Below are 19037 nucleotides of genomic sequence, written 5' to 3'. Positions count from 1 at the left end.
GAAATCAAATGATGTGTCTGCTGGGGACGAGGCTGGGAAGGATAGGGTTCTTGATAGGGTTCTTTGGTCCCAGACTCACACTCAAAACAAAGCTTTAATAAAAGTATGAATTATAAATATGCTCAGATTATAAACCACAGTGTAAAGTCTAATCCACCAGCATGGATTTTCTAGCTCATGAAAAATACTGTATAGTCATATGGATAGTCTACGTCAAGATTTTATTTTCCCTACCAAATGAGTAATACAGAATTGCATTCAGTAGTAGTTTTAGTACTCATCTCCCGCCTATTTATTAAAGCAGAGCCTACATGTATTTATACTGAGCTCCTGGCTTTGTCAGGTGAAACGCATCATTACGTGTGTAACTCTTAAGCTTTCTCCAGTGTTATCTGTATTCATATTTGCTCATTTGTTTCAGCTGACTGGTCAAACACCGAATGTAAAACCTGGATCTTGTTATTTTGTGTATTACCAGGAAGCTCAGGATGATATGAAATGTCTGGCTTCTCTGGCAGTGACCTGTAAGCTTTTGCTTTGATTTCATCTTCAGGAAACATAGGCTCCAAGAGCACGGGCTCTGAAAAGGCTTTTCTAGAATTTTCACTTTCTCTGTTTTGTCTTAGGACTTCCTCTTCTTCACAAATGTTCCTTGCCTTCTCCAGCACAGCATTAACACAGATTGCCTGTATAATTAAGATATGTGTGTAAAAATTAATAATTCTTAAAAAAATCACAGAAAAAAATCAGTAAAACCTCAAGTGCTTCCTTTCGAGAACTGTAATACATGATAGGCATTGGGAAACTGATTTCTTGTTCTCAGTATCTTATATGACACTCTAGAGAGCACTTTAAAACCTACCGTGCTTTATAAAGATGTGCTTTACATATTTTTTCTTAATTCATCTGATGCCAAATATCTTTATTCTTTTTTTTTTTTTGAGACAGGGTCTCACTATGCAGTTCAGGCTGGCCTTGAACTCACAGTGATCCTCCTGCCTCAGCCTCCCAAGTGATGGGATTACAGATGTGCCCCACCATGCCTGAATTATAAAGATGTACTTTATGTCTTTTTCTCAGTCCATCAGATGTCACATATCTTATTTTTGTTTTTGTTCCTGTTCTTTGAGACAAGGTCTCTCTATGCCATTCAAGCTGGCCTTGAACTCACTATGTAGTCCACACCCAGCACATCTTTATTCTGCTGATTTGATTAAATGAAACATTTTCTGGAAGATGGAATTTGTCCTGAGATACTTTAATATCTCAAAGTACACTTTTTTGTTTTAGTTTTCTTCTTCCTAGACTTTGCTTGTACTTATATATATGGACATAACTATTTTGATAAGAATTTAGTAAGCTAGTAAGATCAGTGATTTGTCATCAAACATGTGATCCACTTTCCCTCCCAGAATGCCAGTGTTTTAGGAAGAGGGTAGTGAAAAAATGCAGAAAAACAACTTTAGAGGTCAGAATCACTAAGAACTGTACTCACTAAACTCACTGTAAGTTCGCTCATGATGATGACACCAGGTTTTTAAGGCAAGAAAAAATTCCACAGAACAGAAAAACACCCTAAACTAGTTTACTTTACATATTGGTATAAAGTTTTCCTGAGCAGGTGACGGCCTCAGGTTGGAGGGCCTCGGTTTCCTTCTTCCCTCCTGCTACTTTCATGCCTGCCTCTCACAAGGGACACAGGGACACAGCCGCTTTCCCTCCCTTCCCTGTGGTGTGTGGCCGGGTGACCCCGTGGTGGACAAAATCAGATGATGTGCCTGCCGGGAAGGAGGTCAGGAAGGATTTCTGGAAAAGGTTTTCCTTCTGCATGAAGAGAAAGACTTTGGCCTCGACCTTTCTCGCCCCTCTTGAGCATGAGGCAACCAGTCTACAAACTAAAGCGTTTCTAGGAGGAAAAAAGAAAAGAAAGAAAAGCCCTGGTGTCTTAGTCTGTTCAGGCTGCTGATAACAGAATACCATAAGCGGAGGAGCTTCAGTAGTCTCATTTCTCACAGCTGTGGAGGTTGGGGAGCCCACCGTCAAGCAAGGTGCTGTAGACTGTTTGTCCGCTGAGGCCTGCTTTGCAGTACACCAGTGGCACCTTTCAGCGGTGTCTGCATGTGGCGGGAGGAAGGAGAAGCTCTTGGGGCCTCTTTTATCAGGTCACTAATCCTGTGCATGAAGGCCTGCTGGCCTCACAGAGTTACCACCTGCTCATACCATCACTTTGGGGGTTGGTCACTGTAAGAATTTGGGCGGACACAAGCATTCAGACCATGGCATCTGGGTTCTTGATTGTGTTATAGAGCCTATAGGAGAAAACTAGGAACTGCCTGGTTCCATACTTCGTTTAAGTGTCACGAACTTTTTTTTTTTTTTTTTCTTTTTGAGACAGGGTCTCACTCTGCAGTTTAGTCTGGCCTTGAGCTCACTTTGTAGCCCAGGCTGGTCTCAAACTCTCAATAATCCTCCTGCCTCAGCCTCCCGAGTGCTGGGATTACAGGAGTGCACCACCATGCCCTGCTACTATTTTTTTTATTAACTTCTACAGGAACTCATCCCACACCAGAGAAAGAAACCTTTAAGTCCTTATTTCCAGCTACAAATAGTCTCATTCATTGAAGCCAAATATCATCATTTTCTATGTCATACTGTGAAAAAAATGTCAGAAAGTCTTGTCTTATTTGACATATTCCCACCTCCATCACCTACAAAGTTATATCTGTGTCCATTCTGACCACCCTTCCCCAGTCTCAGAAAATGAAGTGTGGATCAGAGTCAATATTCCTCTTTGTTTTATTTTCTGTCCTAGCAATTTGTTCTCTATCTTTTTAGCCTCTCACTCTTGACTGGCTCTTGCCCTGCAATTTATAATGTGCATGAGCATCTTTCAGCCTAAAATTTAAAATCCCTGAGACCCTACCTCCTACTTGCTTGTTACACAGTTCTCTTTTCTTGATCAAGCCAGAGTCAGTGTTCTTGGTTTCCATTGTATCACCTCTAATTCACTATCAAACCTGCTTATTTCTCCCTTCCACATCCCATCATGCCCTTGGGGTAGTTCTCAGGATGACTAACCGCAACCTTAAATCCTTATTTTACTCAGATTTTTTTCTTTATATTTGACAACCGCTGACAACCTCCTGAGTCTCTTATCTGCTTGACACTGTTTCTCTTGATTATTTTTCTACTTTTCTGATTGTTGCTTCTTTGTCTCCTTTGTGAATGGATCCCTTCTTAGCTCACTTTAAATGTCACCATTTTCCATGTTCCTGTTGACTTAGGATTCTTTTCACTTGACCTGGTTGCACTTGTAGGGCATTAACCTCCAACACATACGATTTGTCTTTTATTTTTGGTAGCAGGAATCAAACTCAGGACCTTGCACTTGCCATATGGTTTGTTTTCTAAACCATAATTCCAACCTTGACCTCTCCCACATTCAGATGCACATAGGACCAATTAGCAAGTCACTCGAAGCTTCTATTATCTATTTATAAAATTTATAGCATTATAAATTGTACAGAATAATTTTAATAGCTTTGAAAAATTAAAGTTTATTTTGATTTTAGTTGTTTGTTTTCTATAACCATCTCATCCTATTTTTTTGAAGTGTATTTATATCCTAGCTCCATTGGTATTAATTTTAGATAAGATTCAAATTTAAAATACTGGGCACTTCTCAAAAATTTAAAATACCTGCAAAATATTTGATAAATTCAGGTTTAAAAAAATATTTAAAAGTTATACATTTTTTCAAAGATATCTTGCTGTTATTGACCCGCTGCATTTATTTCCCTGTACATTTTAGAATCAGCTAGTTCAGACACATACACACAACTGTCATTGTACATTTCAATATGATAAAAAAAAATTTAACATACGATGCTGACAAAAACATAAAAATGATTAAAAATTGAGAAAGCTAAAGTAAATTGAATGATGTATTATGTTCATGGATGAGGAGGAGGACTTACTCTAGCAGCTATCAAGAGATCATAATTAATGCAGGGCTGCACTGATGCAAGAATGGACAAGTGGCACTCCATAAACAGATCTAAATTGAAAGGACACGATTTATGACAAAGTCTTGTAGAACAGTGGCAAAAGGGGTCTTTTTTCTGATAAATGGGTTGATCAATTGGACACTCATAGGGTAAATATTTGGCCGTTACCTGGTGCCAATTTCACACGCATTATAAAAGTGGAGGGTAAAATTATATAGCTTCTAGATTATAACATGATTTTCATGACCTCAGGCTCCAGGTCAAGATTCGTTCAGACACAAAAAGTACTTAACATAAAATAAAACAGTAAATTAAACTACATTGAAATTAAGAACTTTAAATGACACTGCTAAGAGATTGAAGAAGCATGGGATTTTTAAAAAATTTATAGGCAACAAATGAATCTCGCAGTGACAATATTGAGCAAAAGAAGACAAATACAAAAGATACATGTTGTACTATACAGTTTCATTCACATATAATTCAGAAAGCTGAACTGTCTATGGAATTATAAGCCAGAGTAATGATTGTTTTATACAGGATGGTAGTGATTTTGAGGCAAGAAAGTGGCTTCTGGAATAATAATTTTGAATCTTGACCCAATGGTGTTCATAGATTGATAGATTTTGTGATAACACATGAAGTTGTGTACTTTTATTTTTGTATGTCCTGGTTTTAAAAATTAAGTATACATGGCTATTAACAGAAAATAAAGCTCTTATAATTGATACAGTTGTTGATACAATTGTTTACATTTTTGCCACACACAGTACTTATAATCAAAATCCTGTACACGAATACTTGTGTTCCCCAGATTCACTGACCCAGAATAATGGAGTGCTGAACCTCAGCCGTCACGGGACAGTGGCTGGAACAAAACAACTGTGTTTGCTAAATGAAAGCAAACGCTAAAATGTTCTGACCAAGAGTCTGCAAAGGGCAGTAAACTTTATAAAATTTTGCATAACGAGAGAATGGCATCTTAGTTTGTGAATAGTACAACTAAAGACAATACTGTAAATAGTACACTGTATTAAAATAAGTATACTTGTTTCTAGAGTCTAATAATTTTCTTAACTTACCAAATAAATGAGTGCTGCATATGAAGCATACATCATGCCAGTTAAAGCAGTCTTTGCTGGAAAAGAAATGATTTCAAAGAAAAAACTCTTTCCGGCCTGCAAAAACACAAAAGATTTTCTTAACTAAAACCAAAATTTTTAGTGCTTCAGTAGTATACTTAACACAGTTGCCATAAAATAAAAATTTCAACTTTTTTCCTAAAGAAAGTCATCTACCTCGCATCTGGGCCTTTTCACATTGTGAAAATATATTTGTTTACTTGTTTCTTTTAATAAGATTCTGTGCTCTCTTGTCAAAACTGTGACTAAAGAATAAAACATTTCATTTCTGAAATCTAAATCAACTTACGATTCCAAACTGTGTCCACTAGGAGGTACTGCTGTGCGCCTTGGCAAAACATTCTTTTCATTGTTCAAACTCGTGTAACCATTCTTTACTAAATTGTTCACAACCTCAATTAAGCAAACAGGCAACATAATACTAAGAATTTCCTGAAGATTAGTGACTTGCTTGGAAATGTCAGTCATGAGACTCATGTAGGCCAGCACTGACTTTAAAGGATCATTAAACTCAGGAACTGCCCTGTGCTTGCATCCAGCAGTGTTTTGAAACACAGGAGTTTATACCAGTAATGAATTTGCCTCTCAGATGCTTCTGGAATAGGTGTCTCTGCTGCAAACAGAGCAGTGTAACATACTCAGTGTAAGGGAACTGTACTGTGTCATGGGCCCCTCTGCTGCCTTGAGCAAGATGTACAAGGAGGACATTAGGTGAAACCTCCTGGTCCTCCCATTCAGCAACGAAGTGGCAGCCACTCTCCTCTGAGATGATAGCCAACCCACCGGCGGCTTCAATGAATTTCCAAGAGATACGCGTCGTAGCTAATAAAATTATGTAAATATGCGGTAGAAAGTACATACAGATACTAAAGGACAATGTATACATGTTCATGAAAAAGTCATAGTTCAGTGGGAGAGTGTTTGCCTAGCATGTGCAAGGCCCTGGGTGAGATTTCCAGTACCATTAAAAAAAAATTATAACATTGAAAAGACTGAAACAGTTAATAACAGAATGGGTAGGAAAACTATACTGTATCTACTCCCAAATAAATTATGCAATCTTTTAAAAAGTGCTTGTGATGAATGTGGTCAAATTTTATTAAACAAACACATAGGACACTGCATAACAGGTCCTGTTTTATGTGCTTTGTAAGCAGGATGTGGTGGCATACCCGTGGAGTCCCAGCTCCCCAGGAAGCTAAGGCAGCAAGCTGCTTGAGCTGGGGCTTCAAGATCAGTCTGGGCAGCGTAGCAAGACTCCCATCTTAACAACCACCACAAAAACTGTGCTTTAATAAAACATTCAATTTAACTCTTAATCACAGGAACTTGGTATTACTATTATCCCCATTCTACAAAAATAAAAAAGGGAAATAGGAAACATACCCTTGATGATATAGCCAGTGAATAATAAAGTTAGATTTAAACCAGGACTCCTCTAAAGGACCCAAACACTTAATCTGATCAGGAAACTGCTGCCTTGGAACACTCTGCTTGTGAACAGCAGTAAAAGACAATATTGCAGTAGCTCATATTTATTCATAGGTTTGCTAGGAAGTGAAATAGAATGCCTAGTAGAATTCTTGAACACAGATGGCATCAAGGGACGTGATAGCCATTGTTAGTCCCTTATGACAGGTGAAGAAAGTCATAAGCATAACAAACGATTCCATTCCAAGCAGGAATAGGCCAAACCCAGCTATGCTGTGGAAGTCAAGCAAACAGTTCTCCTAGCAAGGGTAAGATTAGTGACCAGAAACTAGCATGAGATTTGAGGGGAGCTGTTTATGGGTGATTGAAGTATAGATTGTGTTCAGTTTATGAAAATTGATTAACTTGTACACAATGATTTGCACACTAGTCTGCATATTTCAATTTAAAAGTATTCCAATATTTTTATGATAAAAATAGTTAACTTTGCACAGAAAAAATAGGGACTGAAATGCACCACAATTTCAACAGTTGTAGTGTTTTTAATATGGCCCTTATCTAGCTGACATTCATATAACAGTCATGATATGCCAGACTCTATTCTAACAGTCTTACTTCCACTGTGTCATTTTATCATCAAACAAATCCATGAAATAGGAATATGGATTTAGAGAGATGAAATTCTTTCATGTTTTCTGTATTCTTCAAATTGAAAGAGCATGTAGTTTTTTTATAAATGAAATTATTAAAATGTAAGTGCACTCTGCATCATGTTACTAGCTAAATGCAGGGGAAAAATGTACGTTCGTGTTTTACCTACTGCTACCACTCCTGAATGCACAACAGAATCGCCCATTACAGCTTCCCTGCCTCCTTCTGAATGACTGCTTCTCTGCTGGGTGGGTCTGGGCTGTTTCCTTTCCTCTTCCTTTCTCGTCAGGCCGTACCAACACCTAGATGCGGGCATAGACACGGGAAGTTCTAGCCTATTCCCTGCATAAATCAGCCTGGAAATTTTCCCAGACTCCCTGGGTCTGGTAAAGACTTTCCAGGAAGTGAAGCATGGGTTGCTTTTTGCTGTTTGCTAGAAGAATCAAAATGACAGCAGGCCTTGGCAACCGGCGGTAAGGCTACACGGAGACACGCATATGAGTAGAGGCAGAAGGTTCAGGAGAGGGACGGACAACGCCACCGAGATGCGCCCGAGCAGAGCGCAGAGGTTCAAGGGTGTGCGCACACAGGAACACAAGGCGGGGGTGCGAGGGGGGGCGGTCACAAGCGGGAAGCGGCAGGCTGCAGACGGCACCATCAGAGCAGCGCCTGCGTGAAGGTACCGTGTGCGCGTCACTACACCCTTCTCAGGTTTAGTCCCTCCCCTGGGAGAAATTAGAACTGGTCAGTTTTGGAATGGATTATGTAGCCGACATATGTCATGCTTTCGAACAGTTAATCTGTATCTTGCCTAAGGGCCATTTTTTCCTTGTTTTGATGGTTTTAATGAATGCTTTCCATCCGTGTAACAAATCATCCCCGTAGAAAATGTTTCCTCCAGAATTTGTGTCCACTGGCAAGTGGCCATTTTCAATTTTATAACTCACTTTCAATATGTTTTTCATATTAAAAACCACTCTAGGGCCAGTGGCACAGTGCCTGCCCAGCGAGCGGGAGGTTGTGAGTTCGATTCCCAGTACCAAAAAAAAAAAAAACAAAAAAAAAAACCACTCTATTTCGCCAAGCATGGTAGCACACACCTGTAATCCCAGCATTTGGGAGGCTGAGGCAGGAGGATCACTGTGAGTTCGAGGCCAGCCTGGGTTATATAGGCAAATTCAAGGCCAGCCTGCACTACATAGTGAAACCGTATGGCAAAAAACAAAGACAGGGAGGCAGGAGGATCATTGCGAGTTCAAGACCAGCCTGGGCTACAAAGTGAGTTCAAGGCCAGCCTGAACTGCATAGAATTTTGTCAAAAAGATAAAAAAAAACAAAACAAAACAAAAAAAAACATTCTTTCAGTTTTAGTTTACTTTTACTGAGAAGAGTGCACAGTAAGAACAGGAAAAAATAGGAGAAATTTGGTAAGTCACAATCTTTAGATTATCTTGGCCTACTTAAAAAATTTAATCTTATTTTATGAGTTTCATTTTATTTGTACATTTGAGTTAAAAGTATCTTGACATCAATGTTATATCCATATATTTCTTTTTTTTTTTAGCTTGGTAACATTAACATAATATATGAATACCTGAATATTAAAAATATTTCAGCCTTTAAAATTCTCCCACATGATTTTGACCACCTCATCTCATAAAAGAAACATCTGTGTTCATTTTATTTTCACTAATGATGACATAAATCAGAAGAAAGCCAATTACAAGCAATTGAGAAAACAAAGATGCACTCATCTTTGGCCAGAAGGTTGGAGAATTACCAGGTCAGGCTTAGTTTATGTTGTCCAAAACTACCTTGATGAGCAATACAAAAGGAGTCACAGAAGACACTCTAGCTCTGTGATCCATGAATAAATAGTAGAAAAACACTGCCTCTGTAAAGTTCTAGTCCAGGGGAAAAAAGTGTTTCCTGTCAGTTTGAAATCGCTACATGCCCATGACTTGGCCCAGCGGCTCACACTCATGAGCCCATGAAAGACGCTCAGCAGTTTGTAAGGAAAGCTGTTTACTTGGTTTATCCCAGTCTCAGCACCCGGGGGAGCACTGTTCTTGAGCAAAGTATGATTAGGCGGGGTCCTATAAAGGTCAAAAGTGCCAGGCTCTTGTTCTACCTGGAGTATTTCTTTCAGAGGTTCTACTTCCTAGGAAATGGCCTCTTTTCCCAGGTCTGAATCACACCAGCCACGTTACCCTCGTTACAGGCCTGTCAAAACCACACAAAAGTTCTCGATATTTATAGTTTATAGTTTAAACGCCAAACTGAAGTCTTCCTTGGAGGGCTGGGAGCGAGGGAAAACTTCACTTAAACTCCTGACCTTCTTCCGGAAGAGAGGGCCCCAGTTCCCTGGGATGAAATGGAACCCCCAGGCGTGGAGGGGCTGCGGGTTTGCTTCACCGTCACCCGCGTCTTGCCCTGTGCCACTCCCCGGTGCCTGACTGAAGCAGAAACCATCATCTCAGAGGCCTTGTAGCGGGGAGCTCCCGCTTCTCAGCCTTGCACTGGCACCAGAATCCACAACTGTGTCTGGAAGCCAAGGCGTCTTGGCCAGAGTCAGCGGTTCCGCTGATGATCTAGGTCACTGCAGTGACAGCAGCTACAGGCGTCCCTCGGCCGGGTCACTCACAAAGCTGGGCAGATGCACCGTTCTGTAAGTTCTGGGGCTGCTGAAGTCGGAAACCTCCAGGGACTCCTCTACTCTGCATTCTCTTCCTCCCCTCACCGAGCCAGCTGCTTCCTCTCAGCCCGCAGAACCTGGAGGGCACGGAGGAGCAGCCTGACCCGGCAGCCATAGAGCCCGGCACCAGGGAAGCGGCTTTAACAAGTGGCCACTAGAGAGGCTCTGGGCCCCCTGTGTTCAGGTTACAACAGGTTAGCGATCTTTTCTTTGCTCATTTATGTCAAATGAATCTTCAGGAGGCATTTCAGTATGCTAAGAAATACAGGACAGGCTCTAGACCTAGACACCCAACCAAAGAGGCCTGGGTAGACTATTAAGTGCCTAGACTAGCACCCATTTTCGGACCATCCTGAGCAAGTCATCACTGAAGGTGTCACCTCAGCCCTCTTCTCCCATCCAAGGGCTGAAATGCTTGCGAGCCATTGTGAGTGTCCTAATGGAAATGCCCCTCCGTCTTCATGTTCTTCAGGGAGGTAATCGGCCTCACTGGTATTTTCAGACACACAAGATGAGAGAATATGATGGGACGCGAGAGAATTTTGGTAGAAGCATTTTATCCCAGGTACAAAGGCATCTTTCCATCTTTACTCACCCTCAGATCAGCGCTGAGGCAGATGACTTGAGGAAGTTGTCTGGAACGCACCTTCAGATGGCTGACTAGGCCCCTTCCTTCCCACATTCAAGTTTTCAGGGAGAGATATCCCGTGCGTACTCAAAGCGTATCTATCTGCATCGGAACCCCAGCTCTCACAAAGCTCCACCTTAATTCAGGCAGCTGGGGGAATTCTTGCAGGAGTTCACGCCGGAGTCCACCCAGGCTAAGCTGAATGGTGTTTCATGTGGCTTCTCCCTGCTGTGACGCCGTGCGTCACACTCGGTGCCATGGCTTCACTCCATCCCCGGAGCCATCCATTGCCCTCTGCCGTGTCTCACCTCACCTGTGTTCCTCTCTGGGCCCGGGTATTCAGATTCATACTGCTCTTTCTGTCCTCACCGAGTCTTTCAGACTTGATACGTGTTCTTTCTGGCTACAACTTAGTTTCCTCTTAGTGGCAGTCCTGCTTCTCTATCCCAACACTGTTTATCATTCAAGCGAAGCTTCTTCCCTTTCTTAGCCCCAGCTCTCAAGGACCCTGGAACCGGTGACCTTAGCCTAACTTCCCTTGCCCCACCACAACCAGGCAGAACCACTTCCGTTCCCCAAACAAGTCACGCTGTGTCTCCCTTCCGCATCTGAATCTGTACTGTTGTATTTCTGGAGGGATGTCTTATTTCTTTGCCTAATTCTTCTTCCTTCAAGTCTCAGATAAGAATATCATTATCTTCTGAAAAGTCTGTGTTGACCACCCTTTGAAATTCTGTGGCTCTTCTCGGCGCTTCCATAGTATACTTTGTTTTTATTTATTTATTTTTTTGGGGGGGACCAGGAATTGAACTCATGACCTCAGGCTTGCCAGGCAAGCACTTAAGCCGCTGAGCTATAGCCCCTGCCCAATAATATACTCTGAACTCTTTAATCTTGTACTCGCTATGCCTGTGGACATTGTTCACTTATTTACCTATCAGTCTCACAGTCTGTGGGGGAAGGGCCAGATACTTCTGAATCCCTAGTACCTAAACTAGTGATTTCACATATCAAAGTTTCAATAAATATTGCTGAGTGCATGAAAAAGTTGAATTGTATTTCACTTATTTCCCAAAAGAAATTTTACCACCTTATACTAAAACCTGGAAGGAAGAGACTGCGCAAAGCCAAAGGGCAGCTGGTTCCAGGGACACAGAAAGACAGAACTGTGTGGAACCGCTAGCACTAACACAGCAAGAAATTCCATACAAAATTAGTCCCCCAAATGTAATATAAAGGAGAGGTTATGGAAAGGAAAGGAGATCCCTTGCACCTGGAGCACAGAGGGAACTGCAGCCGGAGCAGCCAGTATCTGAGCTGGGCTTCCAGGGTCTCTGGGCTGTTGCTGGACCCAGTTTGGGTGCCTCACTTTCAGTGCAAGCAGCGGAGATGAGACTTGGATGGCTATAAAGCGGGGACTGGACCCTCGCAGAGCCACAGTGTCAGTGAAATTGGACTCTAACATGTGCACTCAATAATACAGAGAGAAAAGAAAGAAGCTTTTCTCCACTCGGGGCTGGAATTTTCCCCATAAGAAATTAAAACCTCAGGCATGCCCCTCATAAAGGGGTCTGAATTTACCCTGCCAGCATGAGGTAGAAAAAGCTAAGCTGAAAAAATATAAAGATTCATCCCAGATAGCTGAGATCCCTGAGCCACAAGCAAAATTCCTCTAGAGGCATAAGTGGGACTTTTATTTAAAAATAAAAGTGGGCTGGGGATGCAGCTCAGTGCTGGAGCACTTGACTAGCACAGCAAGGCACGTAACTAGCAAGTCAAGGAAGGATTGAGGCCCCCCTGGACTACATAGTGAGTTCAAGGCCAACTGTATCACCTAGTGAGGCCCTGTTTCAAAAATAAATAAATAAATAAATAAATAAATAAATAAATAAATAAACAACAATAACAAAAAGCTAGAGAAATTCCCATTAAAATAAAATCACCAAACATAAGGAAATTATCTACAGTGAGTATGATACTTTATAGAGCACAACAGTCAAAAAAATTAGCACCCTCAATACTTCAGAGAACATTTAAGTATATTGAAATAATCATTCTGAATGTATTTTTTATAAAGCACATTGAAAAGAAAAGCAAAGGAACTTTTAGTCTCATACCAAATAGAACCTTTAGAAATAATAAACTTAAATGACTTAAACTTAAAATACACTGAATGAGTAATAGAGCATTATAGACACAAGCAGTTGCTCAGGATGCATCCAGGAGAGATGAGGTAAGGAAAACACGAGGAAGGTAAATCCACATAAGGAGTGAAATGAGAAGGACCAAAGCGTATTTTATAGGCGATACAGAGAAAGTCGTCAGAGAAATGACGCAGAGGCAGTGTGTGAACTGCTAAGAATTCTCCTGAATTGAAGGATATGTCCTCAGATTTAGGAATCAGAACAACTCTCCCTTCCTTTGGTACAGTTCGGTAACAGCTAATAAACTCGGAGCAGGGCCCCCAGATGCACACCTGGAGAATGTCACACCCACGCGGACAAGGTGGCATTCCCAAGCATGTTTAGGATAGCACTGCCTGTAAGAGAAACCGAAAAAGGAAACTAAATTGTCCATCTGCCCAGCAACCAACAAACTGTGGCTTCTTCTTTCTTACACTGGAATACCACAAAGAAGATAAAATAAACCATAGCTACCTATATTAGTAATGCTGAATAAAACAGCCAGTTACAGAAGGATAAGTGTAATCCAATATAATTTATATAAATTTTAAATATATATAGGGTAACACTATATCCTCTAAACAGATGCACACAAATGTAGTAAGACATAAAAGTATGCATGGACGTGCTCACATCAACTTCAGGAGATTCTGGGGTATGACAGATATCACCAGCATTTTAAGTTTGGTTGAGATCTTCATGAATTGCTTTCTGTAATTAGAACAAGAGCAAGGAGAAGGGATTTCATAAGGGTTGATTCTGAACTGATGTCACAGGAGGTAGCTGATATACAGGTCTTGCACAAGTCACTTGGTCCCCACGCCTGTTTCTTTCATTTTGAGGTTCCTGGAATAAATCATCACAACTGCACTCTAACTTTGCCTCAGAATCTCACTGTCAATCAAGGCAAATGGCAAAGATACTTGTTTTTGTTTCCATTACTGGATAAAAGAAAACACAAGTTCAACTGGAATAGAGATTCCTTTTTTTTTTCCAGCCAGTGAATTTTCATGAGTATCGCAAGTCTGTTCTTCACAGATGTGTCTCATTATTACACACACTGGAGCTTTGCAGCAAAGTACGTACTTGAACAGCACACTGCCTCGGAGGGAGAGAAGTTGTGACCCTCCTGAGAGGGAGCAATGCACTCGGCACACATATCTTAAGACAGCGGAGATAAAGGCCTGTCCTGCTTCTCCCGAGGCATTCCCTGCATCCCAGGGTAGTGATTGTTCCTTCTCTTCCTTACCACAGGAGAGGAGACAGACTGTCAGTGTGCACAGAAAAACTCGGTCTCTTAATTTCAAGGTTCCTCTTCCTTGTGTCGTAACCTACTCCAAACACAGGCCACATCTGAAGCTCATCACCCTGCCCTCTGGCAATGAAGTGGCGAAACCAACACAATATTGCCATGGCTGATGCTTTTATTGTGGATAACAATCTATGTTCCTGACCCAAGGCTCTTGTGCCTTTGTGTGTGTGCATGCCTGTGTGTGTAATTGTTGCAGACTAACTGATTACCCTGATAGTAGTATAATTCTCAGATTTTACCCTGGCGTGGTAGCACACACCTGTAATCCCAGCAGTTGGGAGGCTGAGGCAGGAGGCTAGTTGCGAGTTTGAGACCATCCTGGGCTATATAGTGAGTTCAAGGTCAGCCTGAACTACATACTGAGACCTTGTCTCAAAAAAACCACTAAAATCTCAGATCTTTTACAGCTGTGACTTAGCAGAGAAGCAAAAAAGACTGAATGGCATAACAGACAGCGCTTCTAAGTGCGATTTCATCTTAAATGTAGAACTGTTCTTTACATTGCTGGTACCAACACTGTATAAAAACTACAGGCATGGCAAAGCAAGCAAAGAAATAGCAAAGCAAAACAGACTTAGAAGGATATGTCAGAGAGAACTGAAGATAATACAGTTTGGCTACGTTTCTTTGGATGATCTAAAGACATAGCAATAAGATTTGTAGTTTTTAGAGACAGCAGTGGTTAAAAACAAGGCATTTTTTACTTCCCTAAATATCAGGTATTATAAAGGAACCTGTAATAAATGTTCTCAGGCAGCTTGTATTTGAAATATCTGCTGTTTTGGAAAATGTCAAAGCTGGGCGTGTTGGTGCATGCCCGTAATCCCAGTACTCAGGAGGCTGAGGCAGGAGGATTGCTGTTTGAGGTCAGCCGGGGCTATGTAGTAAATTCAAGACCCAGCCTGAAATACATAGGAAGACCCTGTCTCCAAAAAAAAAGAGAAAAAGTCAATATCTTTGCCTAAAGAAATTAATTTTGATTCTTCAAAAATTAAAACTAGAAATTCCATCTGACACAGTTATTCCTCTTCTAGGACTCTTCCTGAAAGAGTTAAAGACACATATTGAAGTGATATATGCATACCCACATTTATAGCAGCCCAATTCATAATAGCTTGATCTGGGAAACAGCCTACATGTCCATCAGCAGATGAATGGATAAAGAAAATGTGGTATTTACACACAATGGAGCACTACTCAGCCATAAAGAAGGGTAAATTTGAGTCGTTTGTAGGTAACTAGATGCACCTTGAGACTGTAATGTTAAGTAAAATCAGACACATGAGAGTCAGTATCACGATTTCCCTTACATAAGAGACCCAAAGTATAAGTAAAGACAAAAATAACCTAACCTGGCCTAACCTAACCTAGCCTAGCCTGGCCTGGCCTAATTTGAGCATCACAAACAGGGAGATGGCTCCCCTGAACATGGGAAAGGGAATGAGAGAGGGAAGGAGGGAAGGGCGGAGGCGGCCAGGGAGGTAAAAAGGACTAAGATGTGTTCTAGACACATATCCGCTCCCCACAGCGAGCGTAATCATTATGCACAGCAAACACAACATTAAAACTTGTGTTTAAAGACTCCTACACAACAGGATGTTCGTTAGACGCTTGATTTGGGCCATCTGCCATTCATTTTCGCATCTTACATACAATCAGATTTGCGTTGGGGGCCCACTCTCCGCGCCCCTCTCCTGTCACGGGATACAGACTGCAGCAGGGAGCGCGGCGCAGGTCGATCCTGCATCCCGTTCCCCCGGGTTAGAAGCAAGCCCTGAGAGGTGCACCGGGCCCCAGGGAAGCCGAGGACTTTGCTGGGACACTGCAGCCAGGACTGTCTCTCTCCCACTGTGCTGGAGCCTGGAAGGATGTAGCCCAGGGATCGGCTGCAATTCACCAAGGGAAAGCCAAACTCCCAGTGCATAGAGCAAGCAGAACCAAGAAATGGAAAGAAAGAAACAGGACCAGCTGCCTCGGGAGCTGAAGGACTCTGAACGGTTTACAGCACAGGCTAACACATCTCCTTCTTTTGGCCTCACCTAATTGGAGCCTGGCTTTCTCATCCTCCAGTGACGGGGATGAGATGCCAGACTTGCAAGACTGAATTTTTTGTTGTGAAAATCTAGGCTATTTCAAAAAATGTACATATTGAAAAACCTAAAGCTCTTTACTACAAAGCTTAGGAAAAGAGAAAACAGACCTGAAGAAAATTGAACCTGAACATTTTTTTTGTTTTGGGGGGCTTTTTTGTTGTTTGTTTGTTTGTTTTGAGACAGGGTCTGGCTATGTAGTTCAGGCCGGCCTTGAACTTGTAGCTATCCCCCCATCTCAGCCGCCCTAGTGCTAAGCCTACAGGCATGTACCACCGTACCCGGCCCAGGGCCTAAGAAGTTATTAGAGCTGTTTCCCTTAACAAAATATAACAGAGCCTCAATAAAACAATGCATAAAATGTAATATGAAATGTATTTAAATATTGATGGTCTATCTTGATGAGTTAACTATACTCAATATATTATGCTAAGCAAAGATTATCTTGGAAACCTACAATGTTATCAGCGGAAACAAAACACAATCTTTTTCCCTTTTTCTTTCTTTTTTTAACAGACAGGTTCTCACTATACAATACTGGTGCAATATACTTTGATTCAAGGGATTCTCTTGCCTCAGCCTCCAGCTTCAGTCTCACCTGGCCCAGGAAAACACAGTTATTTTTACAACTTGGTGTAGGGTTGCTTTCAGGTTTGACTCAAATAGTAGCTTACACACTTGTGTTTAGTTTGAACAATCTGAGGTTGATAGTAGAAAAAAAGGTCCACATTACTCCCCCTTTGGGATGTATGCAAACCATAAGATACCGAAGAAAGGCCCAACCACTCATTCATCTCTCCAAGTAAGCTGTTGCCCGGAGGATGACGTCATGTCCTAGTTTTTCAGTTTCCAGACCTCGGAGTTTCTGGAGCAGGGTCCCTCCCGTCCCCGGGGGTACCGCTCACCTGCTTGGGGCCCGGCGGGGGCGCGAGGAGCTGGTGCAGCTGGCGGCGGGACAGGGCCCGCAGCTCCGCCAGCCTCCCCGCCAGCCGCGGCCGCAGCAGCCCCGCCAGGGCCCCGGAGCACCAGGACAGGCCGCTCAGCCCTCGAAACCAAGGTCCAGGGCGGTTCTTGGTCAACGCCGCAGCCGTTCTGATTTTTGATGTTTTCTTCGCAGGTTCTTCTTTCTGAAACAGAAGCCTTTGAAAGTAACTGGGCGACTCCACTGGGTCACCAACCTACTTTCGAAGGGCAAGCACGAGGCGTAGGGCCACCAATGTCCCGCGTGTCCTGCACAGCGATCGTCCTGTGTGGGCCCCGGTGGCTCATTGCCCCCCACACTTAAATCTGTACATGAGCATATTTTTTCTTTAGGGTAAATATCCAGATTTGAAGAAACTAGCCAAAAGATAGAATTTTTCATTTTTTTCTCTGGGCTTATCTCTTTTTTTGCATTGATTTTTAAAGAGCGCGTGAAGTAAATAATTCTTAATTCAACATCATTCAACATTCATATTATTCAAACGGTAGTACATATTCAAAACTGTCACAGGTATTTTCCTAGTTTACTTTTTAAAATCTTAAAAATGATAAAACAGAACATACATATAGTATATATAAATATGTGTGTAATGCAAAGCAAACTAAACAAATGCCCTTTATGCTAAGCAATAAGCTTAAGAAATTTTTACTTCTCTAAACTTCAAAAATTCTATCAGTATTCTGATAAAAAATTATGGCAAATCAGGTGCAGTGGCTCACATCTGTAACCTCTGCACTCAAGAGGCTGAGGCAGGAGGGTCCTTTCAAGGTTGAGGCCAGCCCGCACTATAAAGTGAAACTGTCTCAAAAAAATGGCATTACCAAAACTCATGACATGTAATTCTTTCTTTGCTGTACTGGAAAGCGAACCATGGGGGAAATTACTTACAATGTGGTTAGGTTGCATTCCAGACAGCAAACAAGTACCGTTCCCGTCATTCATTTAAGTAATTTTACGGCCTATTCTGAGGTTTTAGTATATAGCTTGGGGACAAGTATTGGTTCATAAATCTTGGTTAAAGACAAGTAATTTTTATTTGTTTTTTATAAGACACGGTCTCACTATGCAGTTCACGCTGGCCTTGACACAACCCACTTTGGTAGCCCAGTGATCCTCCTGCTTCAGCCTCGGAAGGGCTGGATTTATGCACCACCAAGTCTGGCTCAAAATAAATAATTTCGAATCTCTAAGTATTTGTTCAGCCTAAATACTGAAATACAAAATTTCTTTTAAATGGGTTTTTTTGCCAATAATTCCTCAAATTTTAGCCCCAAATAATTTACTATTACTTTGTCATCCACCTCAGCACTTCTCGCGCTGTTCCGCTTTATCATTGCAGATAACGCAAAGCTGCGCAGTCTCTCAGGGAGGACGCGGTTCTGCAGCATCCGGGGTCCCGTCGAGGTTTAACTTGTTAACTTCTCTGAGAAGAGTCCTCTGGTCGGCCTGTGGCCTGGGCCCTCCTAGTCTGCACTAACAGTAGAGAGCGCATCTGAATTGCGGGCGCTAAAACTGCCAGTCTCAAAGCACCGGCGAGAAAGCAGTCCTGAAAGCAGTTCTGTGGCCGCTGGAAGGAGCGGGGTAACACTCGGGTGCAATCACCTCCTCACCTCCTCTGAGCCCACCCGGGAGAGACCCATAGTTCCAGCGGCGTCCAAAGCTCCAGCACACAGTGTGTTTTTCTTGTGACTCTGCGCTTTGCTACCCTGATCTCCTCCACCTCCTCCAGGTAAAGCAGCTGAAATTAGTTAGGTTTCAATCTAACTACGATTTGCTACTGTTTGTTTTAGGAGTGGGACCTATGGAACTTTGTGGCAGCCGCCTAGCCTGCAGTACAGGCCCCTTGCTAATGCTCTGTAGTTTCCCCCTCCCTCTTTTTTTTTTTTTTCTTTCTTTTTTTTTTTGTCTTTTTGAGA

General features: G+C 42.0%; 1 protein-coding gene across 2 annotated transcripts in view; it reads right to left on the bottom strand.

Moving 5' to 3' along the window:
* Positions 1 to 202: 202 nt before the first annotated feature.
* The window catches only part of Spata9 (spermatogenesis associated 9), a 30297-nt gene continuing 11462 nt past the window's right edge, over positions 203 to 19037 (bottom strand). For both annotated transcript variants that reach the window (XM_005382239.2, XM_005382236.2), the window contains exons 3-5: positions 17045 to 17266; positions 5090 to 5185; positions 203 to 686 (exon numbers count right to left, since the gene is read on the bottom strand). In XM_005382239.2, the coding sequence (XP_005382296.1) occupies positions 399 to 686; positions 5090 to 5185; positions 17045 to 17266 (606 nt within the window). In that variant the 3' untranslated portion in view covers positions 203 to 398. The remainder of the gene's footprint in view (positions 687 to 5089; positions 5186 to 17044; positions 17267 to 19037) is intronic.

This window comes from Chinchilla lanigera, unplaced genomic scaffold (genome assembly GCF_000276665.1).
Source record: "Chinchilla lanigera isolate Chin_1 unplaced genomic scaffold, ChiLan1.0 scaffold00017, whole genome shotgun sequence".
Classification (NCBI taxonomy): domain Eukaryota; kingdom Metazoa; phylum Chordata; class Mammalia; order Rodentia; family Chinchillidae; genus Chinchilla; species Chinchilla lanigera.
This window is presented reverse-complemented; position numbering and strand designations above follow the sequence as displayed.